Source organism: Aythya fuligula, chromosome 20, assembly GCF_009819795.1.
Source record: "Aythya fuligula isolate bAytFul2 chromosome 20, bAytFul2.pri, whole genome shotgun sequence".
Taxonomy (NCBI): Eukaryota; Metazoa; Chordata; class Aves; order Anseriformes; family Anatidae; genus Aythya; species Aythya fuligula.
In genome coordinates, this window is record NC_045578.1 from 4,898,134 (window position 1) to 4,922,748 (window position 24,615).

At 57.3% G+C, this 24,615-nt stretch overlaps 1 protein-coding gene across 1 annotated transcript; it reads left to right on the forward strand.

Moving 5' to 3' along the window:
- The first annotated feature begins 375 nt into the window (after window positions 1–375).
- SH2B2 (SH2B adaptor protein 2) lies at window positions 376–21,183 on the forward strand. The gene is made up of 9 exons (XM_032201219.1): window positions 376–427; window positions 8,385–9,272; window positions 12,339–12,440; window positions 15,920–16,011; window positions 18,135–18,229; window positions 18,410–18,580; window positions 18,700–18,893; window positions 19,003–19,174; window positions 19,623–21,183. The coding sequence occupies exons 2-9, from the start codon at window positions 8,412–8,414 to the stop codon at window positions 19,934–19,936; spliced, it is 2,001 nt and encodes a 666-aa protein (XP_032057110.1). The 5' UTR covers window positions 376–427; window positions 8,385–8,411; the 3' UTR covers window positions 19,937–21,183.
- The last annotated feature ends 3,432 nt before the right edge of the window (window positions 21,184–24,615 follow it).

The window sequence follows — 24,615 nt, forward strand, 5'->3', positions numbered from 1 at the left end:
CTGTGCGTGCTGCCTGCATGGATGCTCTGCGGGCACCTGCGGCCCCCCCCCCCCGGGGCAGCCCCTACCCAAGGGCACGGCCCCACCGAGCTGCCCCCCCCCCATCCTACAGCCCCCCAGGAGCCGCTCGGCACCGTGCTGAGGCCTCGGCGTGGCGAGGGGCTTCCCCTGCAGCCCCCCCTGCTCCCAGCAAAGCCACCGCTCGGGCTCATGTGCGGCAGCCCCGGGGTTTTGGGGTGACCCCCGGGGAGGTGCCGAGCACCCTTTTTGGGACTTGACTTCTTCAAACTTTGCCTTCCAGGTCCCTCCGGGCTGCTCCGGTCCCTGGCTGCGCCGTGGGAGCTGGGTGCTGTGAGAGATGAGCCTGCACGCGGAGAGCCCCGCTGCTGGCACCTCGGGGACCCCCTGAACCGCACCGGGAGAGGAGGTAGAAATGGCTCGGCTTCCCCCAAATCCTGCCCTAAATCCCCGGCAAGCCAGCAGCTGCCTGCTGCCCACACCGAGCGGATTGCTCAGACCTCCCCGCCGTGGCGGTTGTTGTTATTATTGGGATGATTATTTGCTTCGCCCTGTTGGGAGGGGGGCGGAGGAGCGGCGTCGCTGCAGTGCCGGGTGTTTTGGGGCCGTGCTCCTAAATCACCCGGGCTGCCCCAAAGGGTCAGAGCCCTCGGCCATTGTGTTGGCACAGGTGGGTGGCTGCGTGGCTGGGAGATGTGCTCGGGGGGGACCGGGAGCGCTCCCAGCTCTGCCCCCCTGCATCCCTCAGTGGTGCCATAACGCTGCGCTGCACCCCGGGGTGGCCATTGGGGAACTTATTTCTAAAAAAAAAAAAGTTGCAGAAGCCTCACGGAGGTGCTCCAGGCCGTTGATGCGTGTTTGAAATCAGGGTGGTTTTGGTCGCTGGTGTCTCACCGAGCGTGGGGCAGCTGTGCTATCGTTGTGAATGCGTCCTGAGGGCTGTAGGATGGAAACTGCCCTGCTCCAGGTTAGTCTTTTGGGGTTTGGGTGCTGTCTGCCTCGAGCATGAGATCCTTCATAGGTGTGGGGTGGCTGCTTGCCTACTGTGACCACTTCTGTCTGCTCGTCTTTGCTATCAGGGCTGTTCCTTCCTCTCCCGGGCTGGTGGGAACGCGTCTTGTGCGCTCTCGTGGCAGGGTGGCCTTGCCCAATTCTTATCTCAGCTGTCCCTCTTCCGAGGTAAATCGCCGTCAGCGCACCCTGAGGATGTTGCTGGTTAGAGCCCTTCCTCCTCCTCTTCTTCCTCTTCCCCATGGCAGGCTGAGAAACCCGACAATGGTTGCACATCTGCTGCTCCTGCTGAATCAGGCTTTTTGGGGAGCCCCGGGGCAACGTTGCCTTCCCTGCTCTTCTCCAGCCTGAAGCACACCGAGCCCCACACGAGGCTGTGGGGCAGGAGCGGGGCTGCAAACGGGGCCAGGAGCACCAAGAAGGAGGGGAGGCAGAAACACCAGGCACAGGCTGGGTGGGAAACGGCCCCTCTGCAGAGGGAACCCCTCCTGTGTGCCCGTGCCCACCAGTGTGGAGTGCTGCGTGCCGGGGAGCATCCCTGCATAGCTGGAGGGGTAAAAAAAAGGGATTTGGGAGGCTGAAACACCACCCAGAGATCCCAGTTGTAATGTGGTGTCTGGGCACCATGTGGTTGAGGGACATTTGGAGCCTGCTGGAGCTAGCACGAGGCGTTTTGCCCTACACACACCGTAAGAGCTCAGCAGTGAGCGCAGCAGCCCCGGTAGCAGGGCAGAGCTGAGTTTCCCCAGCTCAGGCACCCCTGGGCAGCGTCGAACACTGCCGGCGGGCGGGTACGAGCCAGGGATGCGTGTGGGGAATTATATCCGAAAGTAAAAACGATAATGAGAAAATTTAATACGGGCCTGTGTAACTTTATCCCGTGTTTGTTATGAGCCGTAATTGAAAAACAATCTTGGGGTTTTTCCTTCCTGTCCCTGAAGGAAGGGGGGGGGGGTCCTGATGTGAGCAGGGCTTTGCTGAGTGTTCTGCACCATGGATCTGTGCAGCTTGTGCACCAAAACCACCCCAGGAGCCCCTTAATGACATAGTGATCTGTAGGGCAAGAGGGTTTTTTTTAATTTGGTTGTTTTTTCTCCAAGCAGCATGCGCTAGTTAGGGGAACTACAGCTGGTTTTGTACAGCAGGGCCTTTCCTTCCGACCCCTTTTATTTCAGGTACATGGGGGATGTTGAGCGAGCCGTGGTGGCCAACCCAACTATCATTTTGTACGTGTCCAGCACAGCTCTGCCCTTCGTGCCCCAGGCCCTGCGAGAGCAGCGGCGTGGTGGTTAATGTGTAACGCCTGTGTTGTACCCTGCCGCGAGCACCAGCCCCGGAGGTGGCCGCACAAATTCGCTTTGACCAGGGTGGGAAGGCGAGAAGGGGCAGGTTTTGTTGTGGGCCGAGGGGCGAAAGGAAATCTAGGCTTAGCGAGGGAAATCTGAGCTTGCTTGCTTGGGGACAGGGCTTCTGACGCTCCTGGAGGGAGGCTCTGCTATTGTGGGGGCTGAAAATAGACTTTGGACTTGTTAATTTTCTGCAGAAAGCTCCCAGGTCAGAGCCCTGGCCAGGTGAGGTGGCTCCCATCGAGAGGGAAAGGACGGCGATTCCTTACCTTCCTTACCAAAAGCTCTATTATTTTCACAAGAAATAGCCCACCCTCAGTTTGGGGAAACAAAGGGGTGTGTTGCTGCCTTTCCAAGCCTCTGGCAGGGCAGAGCATCCCATCACTGTGCCCTGGGGACCCCCAGGTCCCCCACCACAGTGCACTAAGGGCGATGCTGTGGCCCCACGCCCCAGGGACCTGCCTGGAAGCACAGGGAGGAGGAGATCAGCTGAGATCCGCTGGGTCTTGTCTATTAACTCATTTTATTTTCCAGCAGCTGTCAGCACGGGGGTTGCAGTGCACGGCGGGGCAGGGTTTAGGAAGCAGAGAAACGACCCTGCAAAGCGAAGTTGGTCAGAGTAGTGGGAAGTGGAGAATGCTGCGGGTTTGGGGATGGCTGTGACCTATGGGCTGTACGCAGGGTGTCAGTGTCACATCCTCCTCAACGCGTGCTGGGGAGTTTTGAGGGAAGAAGGGGTCATTTCTGACCCAAAGTTTGCTTTCTCTTCCAAAGATGTCTCTTTCTGAAGAAGCCCTCCCTCGGGGCTGTGGTGGCTCCCATCCCGCACAGCAGTGGAGCACATTCCCGTGATCCATCGGGATTTTGTGCTTCCAGACACTGAGATGAGAAGCCTTCCTTTCTGCCCTGAGAAATGGTCATCAACATCTGGTGTGTGCACGGGAAGGGGACAACGTGCCCATTCCTTTTGGGGACAGGCCCATGAGGCTGCCTAGGGTGAGCCACGAGTTTGGCAGCCCCGTAAAGCCCCAGGTCCCGCAAGGTGCGGTGCTTCGTTTGCAGAGGAAAGCTTCGTTAGGGGATGCACAACTGCTTCCCGTGCTGCTGGCTCAGCTGGAGCAGCCCCTGCTTGGTGCAGCAGAAGGCTCTGCACACTGGACGAGCGTCTCCGGCTGGCAGGAGGGCCCTCCGGTGCGTCTGGGCAGCGAGTCAAAGCGTGCATTTAATGGGGGAGTGAATCGAGGAGGGTGGCTTGACCATTAGACTTGAGGCCAGAACGCTGCTCAATTAATATTTCAGTGGGATGGACAGTAAATGAGAGGAACAAAGATTGTTTCCATTTCTCTCCAATTCCAACAGCCAGTCTGATTAAGGGGCTGTGGAGTACAAATAGTACACGGAGACATAAAGAGCACGGAGAGATGACCAGCTCCCATCCCGCTGTTATTTTATGCATCTATTTATTTTCCTATGGCTTTCTGTCCCTCAGATCAGCCTCTGCACATAGTTAGGGCACTGAAGTCTCAGCCTTGAGGGCTGGGACCCTCGTGGTGGCAGAGGAAGCCACCAGGAGGACGTGGCTTGGTCTCCCCAGCCTTCAGGTGCCAGCTGCAGGTGTGGGTCCCCATCTCTGTGCCTGCTGCATCCCCTGTTCCGCTGGGCTTGAAAGGTAAATGCAAAGGTGCTGCATTTGTTTTTCCTCCGATCCACGTCCTAAATGTGCTCGAAGCACCCTGCCAACCCCCAGAGCAGCCCATCGTGGTTTTTTTTTTGTTGTTTAATTGGTTTTTAGCCACTTTCTGCAGCACCCCAGGGCCATGCAGGCAGGCGCCAGGCTCCCTGCGGGCTGCCAGGCATGTCCTGCCCGCCGTGCCAGGAGCGTCACCTTCTCCGGGGGGGCCCTGCGGGGTGTCACGTTGCTCCAGCACCCGCTCGTGACCCGGGGATCTCCCCTGCCCGAACACATGGGGACGGCTGAGGTCAGCCTCTCTTCTGGGGCGAGCAGGTGCCCGGGTTTCCTCGCGTCCTGGGGTCTGATTGGCATCGATCTCGCTGGAAGCCGAGCAGCGGGACCCTGCCGGCCCCATCCTTCCCCACAAGCGTGGACCCAGGACCACCAGCACATGCACACCAGTCCCTGCAGGATGCTCCATCCTCCCCGTGCTTCCATCAGCCCAGATCTGCGTGCCTGTGCCCCTGGGAGCGCTCCTGTGCAGGCGGAGATGCAGGCATGCGAGCTTTCGTTATTACTATTTTTATTTTTTATTTCCATGCTGGAAACCCCCAGGGAAGTGGAGGACTGCTGGTCGTCCCCTTCATACTGAAGGGTGTTTAGCCTTTTAAAAAAAAAAAAAAAAAAAAAGGAGCGGGGGGTACAAATCTGCCTCCTGCAAGCTCAGCTGGACGCAGGTTTTCCTCCCGTGGCCCCAGCCTGGCTGCGCTCCGCGGGGCGGAAGGGAAACATCTCTTTATTAGGGCTGTTTCCTTAAATAAAGCCCTTGGAGCAAGTGCTGGGCTGGCTGCTCTGGCTATCCCATGACCAGTGTTGTGCGTTCGGGTTATTAACACCTCATTAGATGTTAGTTCCTCCCCGCTCCTCTGGTTCAGCAAATCCTGGTGGCTTTGTTGTCACTCCCTGACTCCCACTGCACCGGAGACTTTTTTTTTTTTTTTTTCCATGGTCTCTTGCACTTCTGCTGACGGCTGAAATTTCGTTCCTTCTTGGGGTCAGGAGCTCACTTCGACCTTCAGGTCTTTGGGCTTGTGTGTGCCGACACATCCCCGCCGCGCAGGAGCCGTCGGCGCAGTTTATCGGAGGGATTGGCACAGCATCGCTGCCAGCAGCTGGCTCGCGACTGCAACCTGGGCTTCCACTTGGCCAGGCCCCAGAAATCCGCATTTATTTATTTATTTCCCCTCCTTCTAAAACCTTGAATTGTTTTCCCAAGTGGCGGCAGCCGCAGCAGGGCACGGTTCTGCCCGGGGAGGCGTTTGGGGACCAGCCAGTGTTAGGTGTTAGGAGGAGCCCGAGGGTGCTGGTGTCTTGGCTGCCTCTCTGTGGCCGCGCAGCTTCTCTTTGGGGACAAACCTCTTCATTTCCATGTTTCTGTGCCTGTCCTGCTGTGTAACCCAGGCCAGGGAAGCGAGGCTGTGACCCCTGAGCAGGCAGAAATCCCCCACAAAGGGGCTCTGCCTCCTTCCGAGGTGCCCGGCCGCACGCTGCAACCCTTGGTGAGCCGGGCTGGGAGCGAATTGCCCCTCCTGGCCAAAAAACAGTCGTGGGCTTGCTGCTTATTTTCATCTTGATCTTATTTTCATCTCGACTTCCACCGCCCTGCCCGGGGATGCTGTCTGTGGCACGAGGAGTTATTTCGAGAAGTGGGGCAGTGCTGTTGGCATAGAGGGGAGCGGAGGCACCGAGATTAAAGGTAAAGCTGCAGAGATAATTGGGAGCCTGCTTCCCGCAGGAATCAGGTGCAGGCGTACGTGCTGGGGAGGGGGGGGGATGTTGCTGTGGTCCCAGGGGGCCTCCCCGAGCCCCCCACTGCTCCCAGTCTCCCCAGTATGGTCCCCACGGGGGGCTCAGAGACCCACTGCAGGTGGGGGGCGATGGAGATGCCACACAGGGCCCCCAACCTTCCCCCCCTCCTCCTTCAGACCTGCCAGACATCTCTCCTCTAGGCTTCATTTTTATAAATTGGCCTTTTAGAGTCTGTCATCCCCGTGCAGATGAAAGGAAGACGCTGTGATGCCTCTGTGTGCGTGTCTCCCAGCTTGAGGCTTGCTGCAGCGGCTGGGTGGCCGGGCTTTTTGTTTGGGGTTTATCTTTGTTGAAGTGTCTTTTTCTTTCCAACCCCCCCCCCCCCTCCCCCTTTAATCTCTCTGTTGCATCTTGGCTTCCCATCACTCGTCTGTGGGCAGGCTGGTCCTGCTCTGTCCTGCCTGGCCCTCCTGCCCCATCCTTCCTGGAGGGGGCAATGGGGGGAAGCATTTTCCCTCCTGTGCATGGTGGGAGAACACCAGCAAAGCCCTGGGGTTTGGCCCATGGGGTAAAACTAACTGCTCCCTTCTGCAGGTGTGACAAAATCAGGGCCGTCACCCCTCGGCATGAGGCTTTCTCTTCCCTCTTGAGCCTCTTGCTGCCCTTTGCACCTTCTTTCCAGTCCATTGCTCTTCGTGGTGCCAGCTATTCCCGCTTGGGTCAGCAGCAGGAAGACTCCCTTCCACCTCCCCGAGCCCAAATATTTCCCCTCCCTTGCTTTGTGCTCGGGGAGCTGCGGCTGTGGATGGTAAAGCTGAAGGGCAGTAGCTGCCGCCGGGAGCCGAGCCTTTAAATTCTCTGCCGGGTGATGGATGGGTACGTGAGAATTGCATTTGCTGGCCTGGTAACAAACAGCTTTACATTTTCTGCTGCTTTCCCGCTGTCTCTTGGGGAAATTCAGCCTCGTTGTAAACTGCGGGGACGGGGCTTTCCCTGCTCCGGGCTGGGTTGCGGCGAGCGGGGCCGGCTCAGCGCGGGGTAAAAAAGCACCCAGAGAAAGCTGTGAGGCCCTGATGAGACGGCTGGGAAGCCAAACTCCCCTGGATCTGGCTCTTGCCAGCAGTTTGGGGTTTCCCTTCTCACTGAGGGCTTTTATTGCCCGTGTTTAACGAGGGAATTGGGCCTGTCTGGTTGTGTCGTTCTGGTTGCTCCGCTGCCTGGGCCTCCCTTGGCTCTGGTGGTTTCCTGCGGAAGATCTTTGGGGAGCTCCAGGTCCAGCCAAGCGCTGGGATCCCCTGCTTCAGGGCTGGTGAACCAAAGAGGGATTAAATAGATATATATATGCACACACACACACATATTTTTAAGTTTCTCTCTTCTGGGACACTTTACCTGACCGGTAATGAAGTATTGGCCATGTAAGCTGATGGTTAGTTACTGTGCTTGATTTATTAGCAGCAGCAATCACTCACCAGAAAGATTTTGTGAGCGGAGAGCGGCCAAATGAGAGGGGCTGTCCCATTTTTCCAGAAGCCCTGGCATGTCCCCAGGCCAGACATGAGGGGCTGCTATGGACAGGGGTCCAGAGCAGAGCGTTCCCTTCGTGGTGTTGAGGTGAAACTGCCCTCGAGGGGAACAGGATGCTTCTCTGGACACACAGGTGGCATGTGGCTGAGCGGTGCTTGAGTAACTCATGGGGCAAGGCTCACTGTCACCGACAGGCACAAGCAGTCTCGGTGCTGGAAAATCGCAATTTAGATGCAAGCACTGCAGGAATCTCCCCTGTGAGGTGCAAGCCTCAAAAAATTAGGAAGAGGTTTGGGAAATGCAGCGTAGGCAAAAAGACAAGAGACGTGTGAGTCCTGCAGAGGCTGGGTGAGGTTGGGAACCTCTTCTGTGGGTGTGAGGTCTGGTCTTCACCTCCCTGCAGCTCCTGGTGGCTCCTGGGTCTGCCACCTTGGCTTTTTTCCCCTTTATCCTACCGACTCCCTGGTCTCTGGGGTTATCCCTTAAAGCCCTGGGGTCTGACAGGCAGTGGGGAGGGCACAGGGTTTCTGCTCGCCTGCGTCTGACAAGGATGTGACCAGCCTGAGATGCTCAGCCAAACTGATGTGCCAAATTTCTTCTGTGGGCAGAAATGCAGGCGGAGCCAGAGCAGCTGCAGGGGATGGTGGCAGAGGATGCGCCACTATGGGCCTGCAGTGCCCAGGCCATGCATGTGGCAGCGTCAGTTCTGGAGGCGAATCCCCCCGGGCTGCTCCGGTCGGGGACTCCTTAGTGGTTTTATGAGAAATCGATAACACTTTTGCACGGTCATAATCGTAAAATAAGTACGATTTATGGCTGCAGCCAGGGCCAAGTTTTTTTTTCCAGTGTGGCAGAGGGAGGGGCTGCAGCATAAAAATGCTTTCCCACTGTGTTTCCCTTCGCGTCCCACTTGGTGCCAGGGCTGGGGACCCGCTGTGGAAGTGTTGATGGCTGGGATCGCTGACCACCGAGCTCACCCTGTCTGTCCCCTTGCCCCGCAGCCCGCCGGCAGGTGGAATGGGGCAGCCATGAACGGCGATGCCCTGTGCCAGGAGCCCTCCTCCCCGCTCCCCGACTGGCGTGAGTTCTGCGAGCTGCACGCCCAGGCGGCCGCCGTCGACTTCGCCCAGAAGTTCTGCCAGTTCCTGAGGGAGAACCCCCACTACGACACCCCCGGCGCCGAGGCCTCCTTCTCCCACCACTTTGCCGCCAACTTCTTGGACATCTTCAGCCTGGAGGTCAGCCGGGTCTTCGTCTCCGACTCGCCCACCAAGTACAACATCGTGCCCTTCGTGGGGCTGCAGAACTGCCACGTGCCCTACGGGCGCGAGGTGGCCCAGCGGAAGGAGGAGACCTCCACCGAGTCCCTGGACAGCATGGAGGCTCCGCTGGGCGCCGGCCGCTACCTCAGCCCGGCACAGCAGGTCCAGGCACGCAAAGTGTCCTCCTACGGCCAGTCCCGCAGCTCGGAGGACGTCTCCGTCCACGCCGCCACCAAGCCCAAGTTCAAGAAGGGCTTCTCCCTGAGGAACATGAGCTTGTGCGTGGTGGACGGCATGAAGGAGATGTGGCACCGCAGGTCTTCTCCGGAGCCGGGCGCCGAGGCCATGCCAGGCGGCAGGAGGGCCGAGAGGGAGCTGTGGGCGGCCGGGGGCAAGGAGCCCGGCGACCCGCGGGAGAAGTGGACCCACAAACTGCGGCTCTCCAAGGCTCAGTCCTCCAAGGTGGAGCTGGTGGACATCCAGCGGGAGGGGACGCTGCGCTACATGGTCGCCGACGACACGAACTGTGTGGGGAGCTCGCAGTGGCAGAAGTGCCGCCTCCTGCTCCGCAAGGCGGTGAAGGTGGAGGGGGAGAGGTTCCTGCTGGAGTTCTACGTCCCTCCCAAGGTAAGTCCCGGCTCGCCTCCGCTGCCGTCTTGGTGAGCGTCGGGGTGAAATTCGAGCAGCTGAGCTTTGTGTTGTTACTTTTCATTTCCACTGCGGAGCTGGGATGAAATCCAGCCCTGCTCCGGCGGGAGGTTTGGTGCCGGGAGGCTGAGATGTGGCTGTGTGGGGCAAGGCGGTCGAGTCCCATCCACAAACAGCTCGCCAGTGCTCATCCCACAGCCTGCGGGGGAGATGCTGAAGGCCCTGTCTGTCCCTCAGCCCCAAATATCGGTGATTATGGTGCAGAAGCTCGTTGCCACACTCAGATGAAGTATGTCCAGGACACCAGGAGATTTTTCTCTTCCGAGCACATCGCAGAGTGCTCCATGTGTCACCAAGCAACCCCATGCTTAGTTGCAGCACTCGTTATTTCCAAATTAATAATTCACGTGGAATAATGTGGCTCCCAGCACAGCTTTCTGGTGGGGGGGCAGAAGCCCTGGGGCTGGAGCACCACTGCTGCCCTTGGGTTTTGCAGCACTCCTCACCGACAGCCCCAGCTACTCACCCTGCTGTGCAGGGGAACGCTGCTTGTTATCAGTACCAGTCCCCACGCTATCACTTCTCCTTGCCTGTGTCTTTTCTGCATTTGTAACGCAGAAAAGCTGTAAAGCTGCAGAAAGGGGAGCTGCTTGTGGCACGCCCCTCCTTGCAATATCCCCTTTACAAGTGTTGCAGGGGAATATTGCCCCTCTTTTCCTGGGGCAGAGAGGGGAGCAGTTCTCTCAGGAAATGCAGAGGGCATGTTTGGGGTCCACCTTCAGTCCGTCCTCGCTGCAGGACCCCTGTTCCTCCTGGGAGGAGCAGAAGGTGCGTTGTGTTGCCCAACCTGCACTGACTGAGCCTCATCTGCGCTGTGCGTGCTCATCTGTGACAAACACAGGGCAAATAATAGGCCATTCCTGGGGGTTTTACTAGTTGTATGGGTTAGGACAGAAATCTCAGGTTATTTAAATGCTTGGGGAAGAAAAACCTCATTTACTTGATTTTTTTACAGGATTTTTCCACTTGTGTTTGGGTCCTTTGCAGAGAAGCTGGGGCAGCACAAGCTTTGCACAGTGCTGCAGGTCTGCTGGAAGCTGCTGGGAACCCACTGATCTTGATCTTTGCCCCCCTGTTAGCTCTGGTATGACCCATACAGGAGTCACAGGGATGGCAGGAGAGTTCATATTTCTAAAAAACACCTTCTACTTTTCTGAGGACAAAATGAACCACGGCACTGTTGGTGCTGGTCTGTGCCTTCCTTTTTTTTTTTTTTCCTGCTTTCCTAAGCTTCACACCTCTCCTACTAAAATATAAAATCCGAGTTTGAACTCAAGCATATCCCTACAGCAAGGCTCTGAGCTGCAGTGCACGGTGCATGTCCTTGGTATTGGGCTTGGGGACTTCCTCAGCCAAGGGAATTCCCAGAATTTGGGAAGCCCCCGGGAGCTTGGGCTGCAGCACTGCACCAAGGTGGCACTAAACCCAGGTTGAAAGAGAACGACTGCTGCTGTTAAAACGTTTAGGAGAGTGCTCATAGAGGGATTTTTTTTTAGTGTATCTTCATTTGGCTCTAAAAAAGTCAATTTCCAAATGATTTTGTGACAACTTTTATGGAAATAGTCTGCTCTGCTGTTGTAATTACACCCCTCTGTCTTCAGTTTGCGTTTCATCTCCCCTCATCCCATCTTGTATTCCATCTGGCGTGCTCCAGCTGCAAATGTGGCATCGAGCTGGCACAGCTGGAAGAAAACTGCTTTTTGCTTTGGGATCCCCCAGCTTCGGTTTTGTGTAGGCCCTACAGAAACTATGGTCATGTTTTCAGATCTCCTTAGCGAGCCCTTTCTTAACTGCCGCTTCGACAGGAAGCGATAAGCCGTGCTAGATGTTTGTGCCGGCACGCAGCAGTTGTTTTAAGCATCCTGGGGTTTTGAGGGGAAAATAGATGTAGGGAGATGTCCCCAGAGCATCCCCACGGCCATTAATAACGCTCCCCGTGGGCACCCCGGGCTGCTGCAGGAAGACCCTCCTGGAGCAGACCCTCCTCTGGTTCACTGCTGAATTAACACTGTGGGTTTTTTGCTTTTCTTCAGCAGCTCCATCCCCTTTTCTCACCTTCTCCAGCAGAAAAAAAAATGGAAAACTTCAGCAGGGCTGAGCCCGGTGCAGCCCGGGATGTGTGCAGAGGCAGCGCAGGGGGTTGGGCTGGTGGAAATGAAACGTCCCAGAAGGGAAAGGACAGTTTCTGTTCTCATGCCTGAATTATTATCTTTTGATTTTTTCCCCTAACTAAAAAAAAATGGCCCCTGAACCCATCATTGGTAACCTGCAGCCTGGTGCACATCACCAGCCTCGTCTGCGTGCTCCCACCCCTGGAGCCACGATGCCAAGCATCCCAGAGGGGACCAGCCCTGGGAGCATCTCCGTGTCCTCCCTTGGGCTGATTTGCTGTAATTTAAGCAAATATCTGGGGAATTTGGTGCTCAGCAGAGACTTTGAGTGGGAGGCAGCGGGTCCTGCCCCCACATAGAGGTTCCGGCGGGTGCCGGGGGAAATTCTTTTTTTTTTTTTTTTTTTTTTTTTTTTTTTTTTTTTTTCCTTTTTTTAAATGAAATTAAAATTCCCCGCACAGCTCCGGCTGCTGCACTTTAACTCCTGGGCTGGGTAAATGGGGCGCCCATCCACGCTGCTGAGCAGCTCTCAGGAAGGGAAAGGTGTCAAAGGAGAGGAACAAGTGGGCTTGGCAGAGCTGGAACAAGGCAGGTTTGGCAGATAAATGCACTAACCTCCCCATCTTCCACCGGGCCTTCTCTTGGTTTAATTAAAAGAGCTTTGAGTTAGCAGGCACATGAGGGAAATCAATGCTTTTTTTTTTTTTGCTTTTTTTTTTTTTTTCCACCCCCCGTAATCACCGTGCGGCTGAGCCACGATCTCGCCTTGCGATCACGCCGCGCTGTCCCCCAGGACAGTTTGATTAGATCAAGCGATTTCTTTTTTTTTTTTTTAATTTATTTATTGATTTCTCTTAATTTTCTCTTTTCCTAGGCTTCCAAGCCCAAGGTGAGCATCCCGCTCTCAGCCATCATCGAGGTGCGGACCACCATGCCCCTGGAGATGCCCGACAAGGACAACACCTTCGTCCTGAAGGTGAGGGCAGGGAGGTAACAGTGTGATCAAGCCTTGCTGCAGGGATGCTCTAACCCCGGGGATGTTGCCTTGGATTTGGAGCTGAAGCACCAACAGTGCTGGTGCTCCCCACGGGGTCCCTGCCTCCCTTTGTCTTCCTTTTGGGGCTCCCAAAATGATGCAACGTCCACCTGACGCCCAGGTATTTGGGGATCAGGCTGGTTGCCTGGCTTTCTCCATGGGGTTTTGCATCTCCTTGTCACCAGGACAAGGTTTAATTAGCGTCTGGAGACAATTTGCAAGGGTTGCAAGCAGAGAGGCAAAGTCTATCTCCACCTAGAGACCTCAGAGAAGTGTTTTCCATACAATCGGATTAATTAAGGTCATGATCCCAGCAGCTTTTTGTGGCAAATCCCAGCCTCGAGCAGGAGCGCTGGGAAGTTCCTCTGGGGCTGGATGGCAGCAGGGACCTTCTCGCTGAGTGTCACAGGCTCTGGTTTGGGGCACGCTGTGCTGATGCCCTGACAGTGGTGTTGGCAGTGACGTTTCTCTCTGTCTGATGAGGCTGTGCCTCCCTGCTCACATCAAGGGGCTCACGTTCCCCATCAGAGCTGCTGGGGGGTGATGTGTAACAGCGACCTTTGGAGGGGCTCCGTGTCCCACCCCTGCTAAAATCCACCTCTCTCCACGGTGCTTCTCCCCAAGGTGGCAAAGGCAGAGCGGGGAGGCCAGGCTTCACGGCTGGGTGACCTGCTCACGAGCTGAGAGATCTGTGAGTGCAGAGAGGGGAAACTGCCCTGATTGCAGCTGCTCTTTGTCTTCAGCCCAGCGCTGTGAGAGCCCCTGCACCTCGCAGCCCACCTCGCCCCGGTGCTTCTTGCTGTTAACCTCAACCTTGGCTGCGGTCTGTGTCCGCTGTGGACATGGAGGCTATCTTGGCTGGTGTCTTCTGTGCTTGAAAACCAAGCTCACACGTCTTCTCCTGTCTGGACTGAGCAGGCCGTGCTCCTCCCCACGTTCCTTTTGGGCTCCGGGGCGAGCATGTCCCAAAGTGAAGGCAGTGCCGTGGCCAGGGGGGTGTGGGAAGGCTTGCTTCTCCTTTCTTCTTCCTCTTTATCCAGCCCAAGCGCATCCAGTCGCTGTCTTCATACCCTAACGATGATGCTGACTCACAGGCAGCTTGTGAGCTGCCGTAACCCTGCTGTGCTTTTTGCAGAACCTCTCCAGAGTTGTGGTTCCTCAGGCTAGGTGCCCGTGGTGTCGGCACGGGCCTGGAGCTCGCCGTGACGTTGTGGTGGAGCCTGGCCAGGGCATTTTCTTTCAAAGCCTAATTCTCAGCATCAAGAAGTTCATTTGAATTCTTGCCTCATCCTCCAAAACGCTTGCAACATGGTGTCAGCCATGAATGGATCGGGCATCCTCTCCTTGCTTTTGTCCTCATATTGCTGAATGGCAGCACGTGTGGGACAGCATCCCTGACACAAAGGAGCCCAGCATCTCCTCCACGTGGACCATTAACCAGCAGCAGCTGGTTTCCAGGTCCCTTTACAAGTCTCATCTCAACCCCATTCTCCTGCCCTGAGTGCTGCAGCATTGCATACAGTGTCACCAGGTGTGCTGCTGTAGCAGAGGACGTGGCACTGATCACTGCTCCCATCCCTCGCTCTGGGGCTGTGGCAGAGCACAACCAGATCACCATGGCCCCACTGGGGCTCTGCAGGTCCCCACTGGTAGGGTTTTGGCTATGGGGTGCTCTAGGTGCCTCAATGAGGGCTTTGGGGCTGGGCGTGCTGCCCTTCCACCCCACCACCACGGCTCTGCCCCTGCTTCAGCCTTTTCTGTGGTTACCCAGAGCCTGAAAGCACCGCATTTACCAGGTACCCTCTAACCTGCTCCTGCCCCATTCTGGCCTGAGCACTTACCCTGCCGTGGGGTTAATTGATTGCAATCGATCCCTTTAATGAGGCATGGCACCAGGCACCGCATTACCCCCGGGGGCTCGCTCAGCATCATCTGCTGCCGCCCTCCCTCTCACGGCTGTGGACATGGGGAGCTTTTCCCCTATTCCTGACATCCTCTGTTCCTCCTGACATCCTCTGTTCTTCGTGGCTCACTTTCTGCCCTGGCCCTTCTCGGGGGGCCGTGTTCCTGCTGCTCTTTTGTGTTCCTCCCTCGCAGGCTGGATTCCCGGAGGGGTAGAGCACCCCTCGATGCCAGGGTACGGATTAGGAGGGTGAGACGGGATCCTTCTGCCTATGGGGCTGGTGTGGAGCCACATCTCCACCTTCCCAGGCAACGTGCTGGGAAAAAAAAGCCCCTGCTTTTCACACGCTGGAATCAGTTCTGCCAAATCACCTAAAAACTGACAGTCGGCGTGTCCTCGCCACGCGTCAGACACCCGGCACACGCGTTTTTTCCATTGCACAAGCGGGCGCTTGCAAAATACCCGAGCCCTGCACGCGCTTTGTTCTGCCTGAAGGAGCACCGAGGTCTCCCAAGCCAGCTCCGTGCCTTCCTCTCCGAAAACCTGGTTAAATAAAACGGGGGGGCTCTGCTGCTCCCCTGTACCCACTGCGTGGCAGGAGGGCCGATTGCTGCTCGCCACGGCACCGGGCACGGCTCCTGCGCGCCCTGTTTATTTTCAGGACAGCGATTCAGTTGTATGCAATTAATTTAATTTGCTCAAAGGCTGTCTCGGCTGGCAACGCGATACCCTCCCGGAGTCAGGGCTGCTTCGGGAACATGCTGTAGAAGGGGTCTGGGAGGGATGGCGTGGGGAAACGGCCGGAGGCAGGCAGCACCTTGCCGGGTGCTCCAAGTGCTCCGTCCTCCTTGGCCCCAGAGCAGCCCAGCTCCTTTGGGCTTGCAGGTTTTGCATCCTGGTTTTTTTTTTTTTTTTTTTTTTTTTTTTCTTCCTGTTAGAGGACTGTGGGGGGTCTTTTTCTCTCTCTCTGATGCACCGAGAAATTGGAAGCCTCGTGGACCAGCAGGTGTAGAAAATGAGAAGTTTAAACTCCGGGTTTTAGGGGTCTGGTTGGATTTCAGGGCAACGAGAGAGGGCAGCACGGTCTCTGACATGCCACCTGTGCAGAGCTAGTTTTTGGGGGATGCTGTAGTCGAGGGAATGGTGTCTGCCCTTGGTTGTGCTGGTGCAGGTGTGGCCACACAGGCTGTAAAAACCTTGTGATGCATTTGCTGAAAAACAGGTGTTTTTTTTTTTTTTATTATTACTTTTATTTTTTCTCCTCTGAGCTCCTCAGCTTTGGCCAGGGATCACCCCCGGGCACATCAAAGCATCCCTGGGGTCACCTCTCAACACCCCTGTGCTGGGATGGGAACATGCAGCTATCCTTCAGCTAGGGCATAGTGTAACAGTGGCAAGTGAACGCGGGTCCAGCCAGAGCCCTGCCAGGTTCGGGGTTTTGCTTTGCCTGGTGGGGGGCAGCAGACGGGTGGCAGGACCCTGGCCGTGGCCTGACGCTGTCCTGTCTCGCCTCCAGGTGGAGAACGGTGCCGAGTACATCCTGGAGACCATCGACTCCCTGCAGAAGCACTCCTGGGTGGCAGATATCCAGGACTGCATCGACCCCGGGTAAGGCTCATGGGGCATGGTCGGGTTTCCCCTCCAAACCACAGCCTCCATCCTCTCCAGTCGATCAGGGCATGACCTGGGCAAGGCTCCTGCACTGCCGCCCTTCACAGCTGTGTCCATCAGGTCCAGGGGTCCCAGTGCATCCAGGAGGTCTCTGCTATAATGTGCTTGTTTAAAGGAATGTCGTCTTCTTCCAGCAAGTGAAAAGCTCCTCTGAGCACCCCGGAGAGGGCAGAGGGCATGCCTTTGGGACTGGTGGTCAGCCCTCGCAGACCACTAGGAGGGAAGAGACCCCAGCTGATGCAATTTTCGCTGCTCAGCGTATTACAGAAAGTCTGACTCGTTTTGGCAGAAATCTGGAGGCAAAGTTAGCAGCCGCTGTGTGTCAGAGGTGCAGCCTTGCAGCGTGCCGGCCACTTGCTAACCCTTTCCTGCTCCGCATGGCCTCGACTAGCCGAGGCAGGTGACCCGGGGATGCTCCTAACACCAACTCTCCAAAGCCTCCATATCACCTCAGAGCTATTTCCCAGGCTTTTTATCCAGCCCAGCATCCTCTCTATATTCAGTGTTCTGCTGGCACGCTCTCCCACGGTCCCTGGGCACACCCCACTGCTACATTTCTTGGCATGATTTCAGCAAAGGAGGGGATGCCCAAGCTCGCAGGGGTGAAAGCCTCGAGCAAAACTGGGACAGGGGCTCTTGGAGGCTCCCTGCTGCTCCCTGTGCCACCTTCCCCTGGGGTGAGGCTGTGAGGACGCACCATGCGCTCCTTCTGCTGCTTTTTTTAATACATAATTGACGAAGCAACACTGAGGCTGGGCTGCTGAGGGAGGTGAGGAGGGAGGTGAGGCAGGGAAGCGTGGCCTGGCAGTTAAGGGAGGGCTGTTTTTTCTCAAAATGGGTGTTTTGGTGCCGGTTCTCCAGCCCCACACTCTGCCTCCAGCGGCCTCGTGGCGTGTGGTGTTTGCCTAGCACCCAGCACAGCCCCGTGCTGGCCTCCGGACACGACCGTAGAGCAAATAATAATGAACTCTACAGCAAATAATAATGAGCTGCTTAATACACTGACACGCGTGCTCTGTGCCAAGAATGAATTTTCATTCAGCTCCTGCACGCGGTGCTCGGTCCTCCTGCCAAGGATCCGCGCTGAAACCTCTGCGTAAGCGCCCTGGCGACGCGTTTTCTGCAGAGCTCTGTTGGTTTTGGTTTCCTTCCCCCCTTCTTTTATTTTTTTTTTCCTTTCTATTTTTTTTTTAAGTGGCTGCAGTTGAATGACTCCCAGTGGCTGATTCACTTACTGGCCACTAAATAATTCAGCAGCTCCCTCGTGAGCCGTTACCGCTAACGCAGCCGCTTCCTGGCTGTCTGCACGCACGTGGCCGCTGTTAAGCAAGAGCACCCGAGTGCCACGAGCAGCTCCGGGCTCTCACTGGATAAAAATAGGCCGTGAGCAAGCAGGGAGCTTGTGCAAGAAGGATGCTGAAGTGCACAGGCAGGGGGGCAGCTGGGGATGTGAGATGCAGGGGCTGCAGCGTGGTGGATGCCCCTCTGGTCTGCAGGACCTCCTGGTTTTTGGGGACGCAGCTCCTGGGGGTGGGTTCGAGCAGCTTTTTCTGGGTGGAGGTGAAAGCAAAACTGTCTCTGGGTGGAAGTTGGTGATGGGAGCGTGCGTGTGTCTTGCGTGCAAAGCATGAGAGCAAAAGCTCTGGAAGGCACAGCAAGAGACGTGTCCGAGCCGAGGGGATTGCAGCACAGCTCTGCAGCTGGTCCCAACCAGCACGACCCAGGCAGCGAGGGCTTTCCAAGGGTTCATACCCGCACGCTAGTTTCTCACCCCAAAAAGCCACCTTGTTTTGATGGCGATGTTTGAAGCAGCCCCCGGTGTGCCAGCTGCTCACCGCGCCTGCTCCCGGCACGCCACGGCTCTGCCGGCTGCTCGGCCTCTGGGTGCTGCCTCGGTGCTCCGGGAGGAAGGGGTGAGCATCAGGATGTTCTCTGCGGGCTCGGGCCAGAGCTGAGATATCACCAGGTGGTGGTGGTTGGATAATGAGGCCCCTGCTGCCTGCGAGGGGTGATGCTGTCTGTGTCTGCCTGTGGTCACCTGCTCTGTGCTCACCCCCCAGGGACAGCGGGGACGACATCGAGCTGGCCTCCTGCGCGCAGGGAGCCTGCCTGCCGGGCAGGGCGTCCTCCTGCAGCTGCGAGTTTCTGGCTGACGGTGAGAAATCCCACTGGGAAGGGCGGGAGGGGGGTCTCCTGGTGCCAGCTCTGCTTTTGGGGGCCCAGATCCTGCTGGGGATAAAGGCAGGGAGCCTGAAGCGAGCGCTCAGGTCCTCGTGCTTGCCCCCGCTGCGGGGAGATGCCCACCCTTGTTGAAGACACCGACGTTGCCTTCCAGATGTGCACAGGCCACCAGACAGATGTGCCCTGCCCGGTGCTCACAACGCTGCTGCCACCACCGTGTCCGCGCCCCACGGCCGGGGCAGGGACTCCCTGGGGGAGCTGTTGGCCCACGTCCCGCTGGAGAGCTTCCTGCAGACGCTGGAATCCTCCCCCACCGCCGGCACAGGTAGGGGGGCAGGACAGGGGTGCAGGATGCAGCCCCCTCGCCTCGCCCTTGGGGTGCACGGGGTTGGGAGAGGGCAAATGTTTGGGCGCTCCCTAAAATGCGGCGGTGCTTGCGGCCAGGGGAGGACAGCGAGGCGGAGGCGGAGGTCAACCTCTCCGACTTCCCCTGGTTCCACGGGACTCTCTCGCGGATCAAGGCTGCCCAGCTGGTGCTGCTCGGCGGCGCCAGGAGCCACGGCTTGTTCGTCATCCGGCAGAGCGAGACGCGGCCCGGGGAGTACGTCCTGACCTTCAACTTCCAGGGGAAAGCGAAGGTGGGTGCCGCCCGCTCCGCGAGCAAACCTCGGCTGCTGGAGGGGGGCTCCTCGGAGGCTGGGGCTGCCCGGCTGCCTCCCGGCTCACCCCTTACCCCTGCCCTCGCAGCATCTCCGCCTGTCGCTGAACGAGAGCGGGCAGTGCCACGTGCAGCACCTCTGGTTCCAGACCATCTTCGACATGCTGCGCCACTTCCACACGCACCCCATCCCGCTCGAGTCGGGCGGCGCGGCCGACATCACGCTCCGCAGCTACGTGGTGGCCCAGAGCCCGCTGCCCGGTAGGTCCCGGGGCCGTGCCAGGAGGGCTGCTGGGGTGGATTTGGGCTGGGACCTTGCACCAGCACGAAAGGGGACGGGTCGCTGGGATTTCCCCACTGACGACTTAATGGTGTGCCAGTGTTGGAGGGGTGGTCCCGTGCTGGTCTTTGAGGAAGGGTGTGAGTGGCTCTGGAGATGCACCAGGGTGGACGTTATCCCGTTTTGGGTGGGGGGAGAACCACAGCAAGCCGTGTTGGGGTGGCCTCTGTGTCCCTTGGCGTGGAGAATGAGAGGATCAGATGCTGCGTGGCTCATTGGGGCACGCAGAAAGTGGGCGAGGAGGGTCGGTGGGCACAGGGCGAAGGATAGGATGGGCACAGGAAGCAGCCAGCCTCCAGGCAGCTCCCATGGATTGATAAAGTGGGCATAGGAAGCCTCCGAGGAGTCAAGCTCCTGTTTCCCTTGCAGATGCCGGCCCCCCACCACCCCTCGTGCCGCAGCCGCCGGGCTGCCGAGCCGACCTGCCGCCCCCGCACTACTTCTGCAGCACAGCGCCCGCCGCCCCGCCGGCCCCACCACCCGTCGAGGGGGCGGCCGTGGCCCCCGCCGGCCCCGTCCCCGCACCCTACCACCGCCTGGAGGGCGCCCTGGGCCCCCGGAGCCGCAGCGACAGCGCCGAGCGCCGGCCGGAGCCCCCAGCCACCGGCGCCGAGGACTACCACGATGCCGACGGTGCCCGCAGCCGGACGCGGGCGGTGGAGAACCAATATTCCTTCTACTGAGCCCCCCGGGGGCAGGATGGCAGGGGGGCACGGCTCACCCACGCCTCGCCACCACACCAGCCTCGCTGCCACCACCGCCGCCTCCTGCCACCACCAGCAGCAGTGTGGCCGGGACCTTCCCGGAGCCCTGTGAGCAGCCGGCCACGTCCCGGCCAGTCCCAGCCCCGAGGTTGGGGTGGCGCTGGGGGGTTTGGGAGGCTGAAAGCATCAGTGCCATTTCGGAGCTTGCAGCGTTTTCCCTGTCCCTCCGGACCAAGAGCTCTCCCGGGACCGAGTCAGCATGGGGCTCGGGCGTTTTGGGATGATTTTGGGGACGGCAGGTGCCCCCCAGGGGCTGCTCTCCCACGTGCCCATCCGTGCGCATCCCAGGGGCATGCCTTTCGTTCACTCTGCCAGGAAAAGGCATTTTTCAAAGCTGAACATCTCACTGGAGGAAGGTTTTTCCTGCTGTCCTGCCACTTCTGTTCCTTTGTCCTTTCTCTCCTTGTAGCTGGAGACTCCCTGAATAACCCCTTTCTTCCTCCCTCTCTTCCTTGGCTTTTGAAACCTTGGCTGCCTGCAAGGGCATCGGCTCAGCCTGCTGCCTCCTTGCTACTGCAGCTAGGCAGTCGTTTCCAGTGCTCAAGGCAAACCTTGAAAAACACAACATCCCCCTTGCTGTTAGTCCATGGGGATGTCTCGGGGGGTTCAGACAGGGGCCAGGGGCTTGTGTGCAGAGGTGGAGGCAGTTTCGCATCCCCGAGTGCTCACCTGGGCTCCCCGGGAGAGAAAACACTACAGACCTTCAATAGATGCTATTGAAGACTTTTATTTTTATTTTTCTTATAGAAATTGAAATGCCCGGAAAGGATGAAAGGAGCGGGGCTGCTGCCAGGGGGGGTGAGACAAGTGACTCGGAGGGGCCAGGTTATGCTGACAGCACGGGCAGCCAGCATTGCCCTTGCTGCTGGCTGAAATGCCACCCTGCCCCTGCCCCTGTGCGCAGCAGCGTGACTGCCTCTGCCCGTTAGCAGCACTGTGGCTTTTGAGCAGCCCCCAGCGCAGGATATGTGTCTCCAGCAGGAACAGGAGCTCCCTCCTGCACCGCCGAGACCTGGGAGAGAGCGCAGAGCAGAAAACCAGCGGGGCCAGGCTGCTTGGAGGAGTGTGTGCTTTGCGTAGGGTAGGAGCCAAGCCACAACCTAGTTCAGAAACCATTGAATTTGCCTGGAGAGTTGCTTTGGCATCTGGTTTTGGTTTGGGTCAGTTTTGTGGTTTGTTTGTGTTTCTGTTTCTTTTCTTTTTTTTTTTTTTCTTTTTCTTTTTTTTTTTTAAAGGTGCCTTCTTTCCTGAGCTAGCAAAGCATGTCCCCAGCTCCAGAGTCACTTTCTCCCCCTTCACCAGGGCAGGGGGAGGTGTCTCCGAGGCTCCTCGCCTCCCCCAGCCGTGCAGGAGCTGCCTTTCTGCCCGATAGGTGCACGGGCTGAGGGCCGAGAGATCTTCCTGCAGCCAGCTCCCCCTTCTCCCCAACCTCATGGCCCGTCAGCCCTGCCACACCAGCAGCCACCTCCAGCAGCTTCGGAGCCGTTTGCTGTGCCGGGGCATTGCTCCTTCCTCAGCACAGCTCAACCCAGCCCGTGCAGGGAGAGGCCAGATGCTCTGGGGTTTAACGTGGACCTGCTTCTTTCACGGTGAACAAGGGGGAACCTCCGGCTGCAGCGCAGACATCGTCGCTCTCATTCTTCCCCGAGGTCCCAGGTGGCTGCGGATGGGAGCACTGCCTTAGAGCCCTTCACACCTTGGCTGATTTTTCATCTTCTGTGTCACGGGATAGGAACGGGGTGGGGAGGGAGCGATGATCTGCAAGCAAAAATGTTAATTTGTAAATAGGGAAGAGTCTGGAAGAGTTTACTGTTCTGTAGAATAAATTAATTTTATTTAAAAAAAAAAAGAAAAAAGACACAAGGGGACTTGTTAAAGACATGGAGAAGCTGAGTTCTGGTTTTAAAATAAAACCGCTTGCAAAAAGGACAGCACATGGACGTGGGCTCGGGGCTTTGCTGGGTGTGCTGTATGAAGAGAGAGGATGCTGTCATGTCGCATGTGTATAGACCTTGTTGCTGCCTTGAGGTGCTTGTGGCTGGGCTCAGACTGCCTGACGGAGCCGGTCTAGCACAGCGAGGAGGGGGAGATTTTTTTATCACAGCTGAGCAGAGGGAGGTGGAGGATGTGTCCAGGCTGTGCAGGGCCGGGTTTCCTCTCCTCCCAGTCTGTCGTTTTCTTTGTCTGGTTTGTCACTGGTGTAAGCCGAACCGCCTCCAGCCCTGGAGCAGAACAGATAAAAGTGAAGCGGGAGCCCAGGGGAGCGAAGATGTGCCTCCCTCTCCGGAGCCAGCGCTAGCATCTCCTAGCAGCTGAGGTCCCCGTAGCATGTTTTTTTCCCCCCTCCTTTGCCACCGTCTCTCCCGGGAGGCAGTGCCTCATGCTCTGCCATTGTACGTCTTCGTAGCGTGCTCTCTTCTGCCGAGGATCCCCTGGGAAAACCGGCACGTTGTCCCAGACTGCGCTGTCACAGCTCAGCAGCGTGACAGACGCAGCGTACACATGGCTTTTGGGGGGTGGAGGGAGCTGCTCAGTGCCATAATCAGGTCACCGTTGCATCGTGACCCATTCACAAAAAAAAAACATTCCCTCCCCAGATTCTCCAGAGCCTGTTAACCAGCCCTGGGTGGCTCATCCATCAGGACCCGGCCAGCTGGGGAGATGACAGCCCTTCTCCTGCCTTGCCCGCGAGGCAGGCAGCGAGGGCTGTGCCTGCAGGACAGCTGCTCCTCCTGCCTCACCATAAGCTGTTCACACCTCAGCATATTAGCAAATTGACTAATTACGGCATCAGTTTTGCTGGAAAAACGTGCTTTTCTTTCCTTTCACCGGGTTGCCCTCTGTGTTGAACTGGCAGTGAAATGGGAAAGTGGCCGCAGCGCGTGGGCCGAGCTGCCTGGTGGCATGCTGTACACTAGCAGATACTGTGAAGAAGGCAAAAGATGTGAGGGACTTGCAGCAGTACACCTTCATGTGTTACTTGGGTGTTTAAACTGTCCGTGGGGGTTTCTGCCTGCTTGATATGCAGGGCTTTTTATTGTGCAAAGGCTTAGTGTGCTTCCAGAAGGATCCCTTTAGTTAAGGGAACACCTCAGAATGCCTTTGCTCTGGAACACAAAGGAGCTTCTTTGATACAGATCAGGGAGTTCAGGTGGTTGGCTAGCACTGAACTGCTCGCATGCAAGTCCCCTGCTCTGCCCAGATCCCAGCCCAGCACTGATTCTGTGGGCTATTTTTTAACGATGTGATGAAACACTTCCCGTTTTGCTTTTGACCTGAGTAAAGTAACAGGTGCAGAAGACGTCAAGGCTCTGCGCTAATTCCCTAGGCACGTAGTTTGACAGGGAGATGCTCCCAGGTCTCTCTCTCCCCACGCTGTTTGCGTGGGCTCTGTCGGATGACAGGCAGCTGCTTGTCATTCCCCAGGGCCGTGAGTTGCTGCCAGCAGGAGACACACCTTGGGCAAGAGGACTGAGCTGCCCAGCTGCTCCCCGCAGCCCTCGGGCTGTAGCAATGTCCGTGGTCATCATCACAGCTCTGCCACTCTCCAGCGGGGACTGGCACAACTGCGCTGTGGCCTGACAGCTCATTGCTCACACCCCCGCGTCCAGAAGCTGTGGTTTGGGAGAGGTGGCTGTGGCAGCAAGGAGGAAGAAGCAGGGTGACACCTTATGGGCTACTGGGTGAAACTGGCCTGTGTTGTGTTCAGGGCTCTCCAGAGGAAATTCAATGGATTGGCAGCAGATCTGCTGCTAAAACATACTCTGCAGTGACTGAGAAGGGATGGAGGCATGTACTGGCCCCAGCCTCTGCAGATAGAACTGCTGTGTCCTGATGGAGGCTGAGCATGGGCTGGTGATACTTGGTTTCTATCCTGGCATGCCAAGAAGGCCCTGTGCTGGGAGAGCTTTGGGAACAGGAGATCACAAGCTGGGAGACAGCGTGGGGGAAGCTGTCTGCGTCCAGCCAGGGCAGTGACTGCAGGGATGTCTTACGGGGCCAGCACGCCAGCCGGGAACTTAGCCAACCCTAAATTCACACCATTCTTTTACAAATCAGGTTGGTAAGACAAACACGAGACATAAACTAGAGCGATTTCCATAGCAACCTCAGCAGAGGTTGAAAAGTCTTTTGTAAACAGAGAGAGGACTGAACCTGAGGAGCAGCTCCAATTTTCTTCATGGAAGAGGAAAGAGCATGGGGGCTTAATAAATTCAGGTCAATACAAATGACCCATAAATCTCAGACAGGGCCATTCCCAACTTTGTGTTCCTTTTTCTGTCCCCCTCTCCACATGCACAGCACGAAGCTGTCTGAAGCGCAGAGCCCAGCCTCGCTGCTCCGGCTTATCTCCATAAACTACACAAAGCCTTCTGCTCCTGTTCCACTGCAGCTGACCTTTACTAGCTAATTCTCTGACGCACGCACAGCCCGAGCACATGCCATGCCATTTCTGTATGGCCATAGCAGCTCGACAAGCAATTTGGCTTGCAGAGGAAGCTTGTATCACAGCCAGCTCTGGCTCCTCTTCCTCCAGCCCCATCGGGCAAGCGTGGCTCTGGGTGTACGAGCCCTCATCTGGACAAGGCATTAATCCT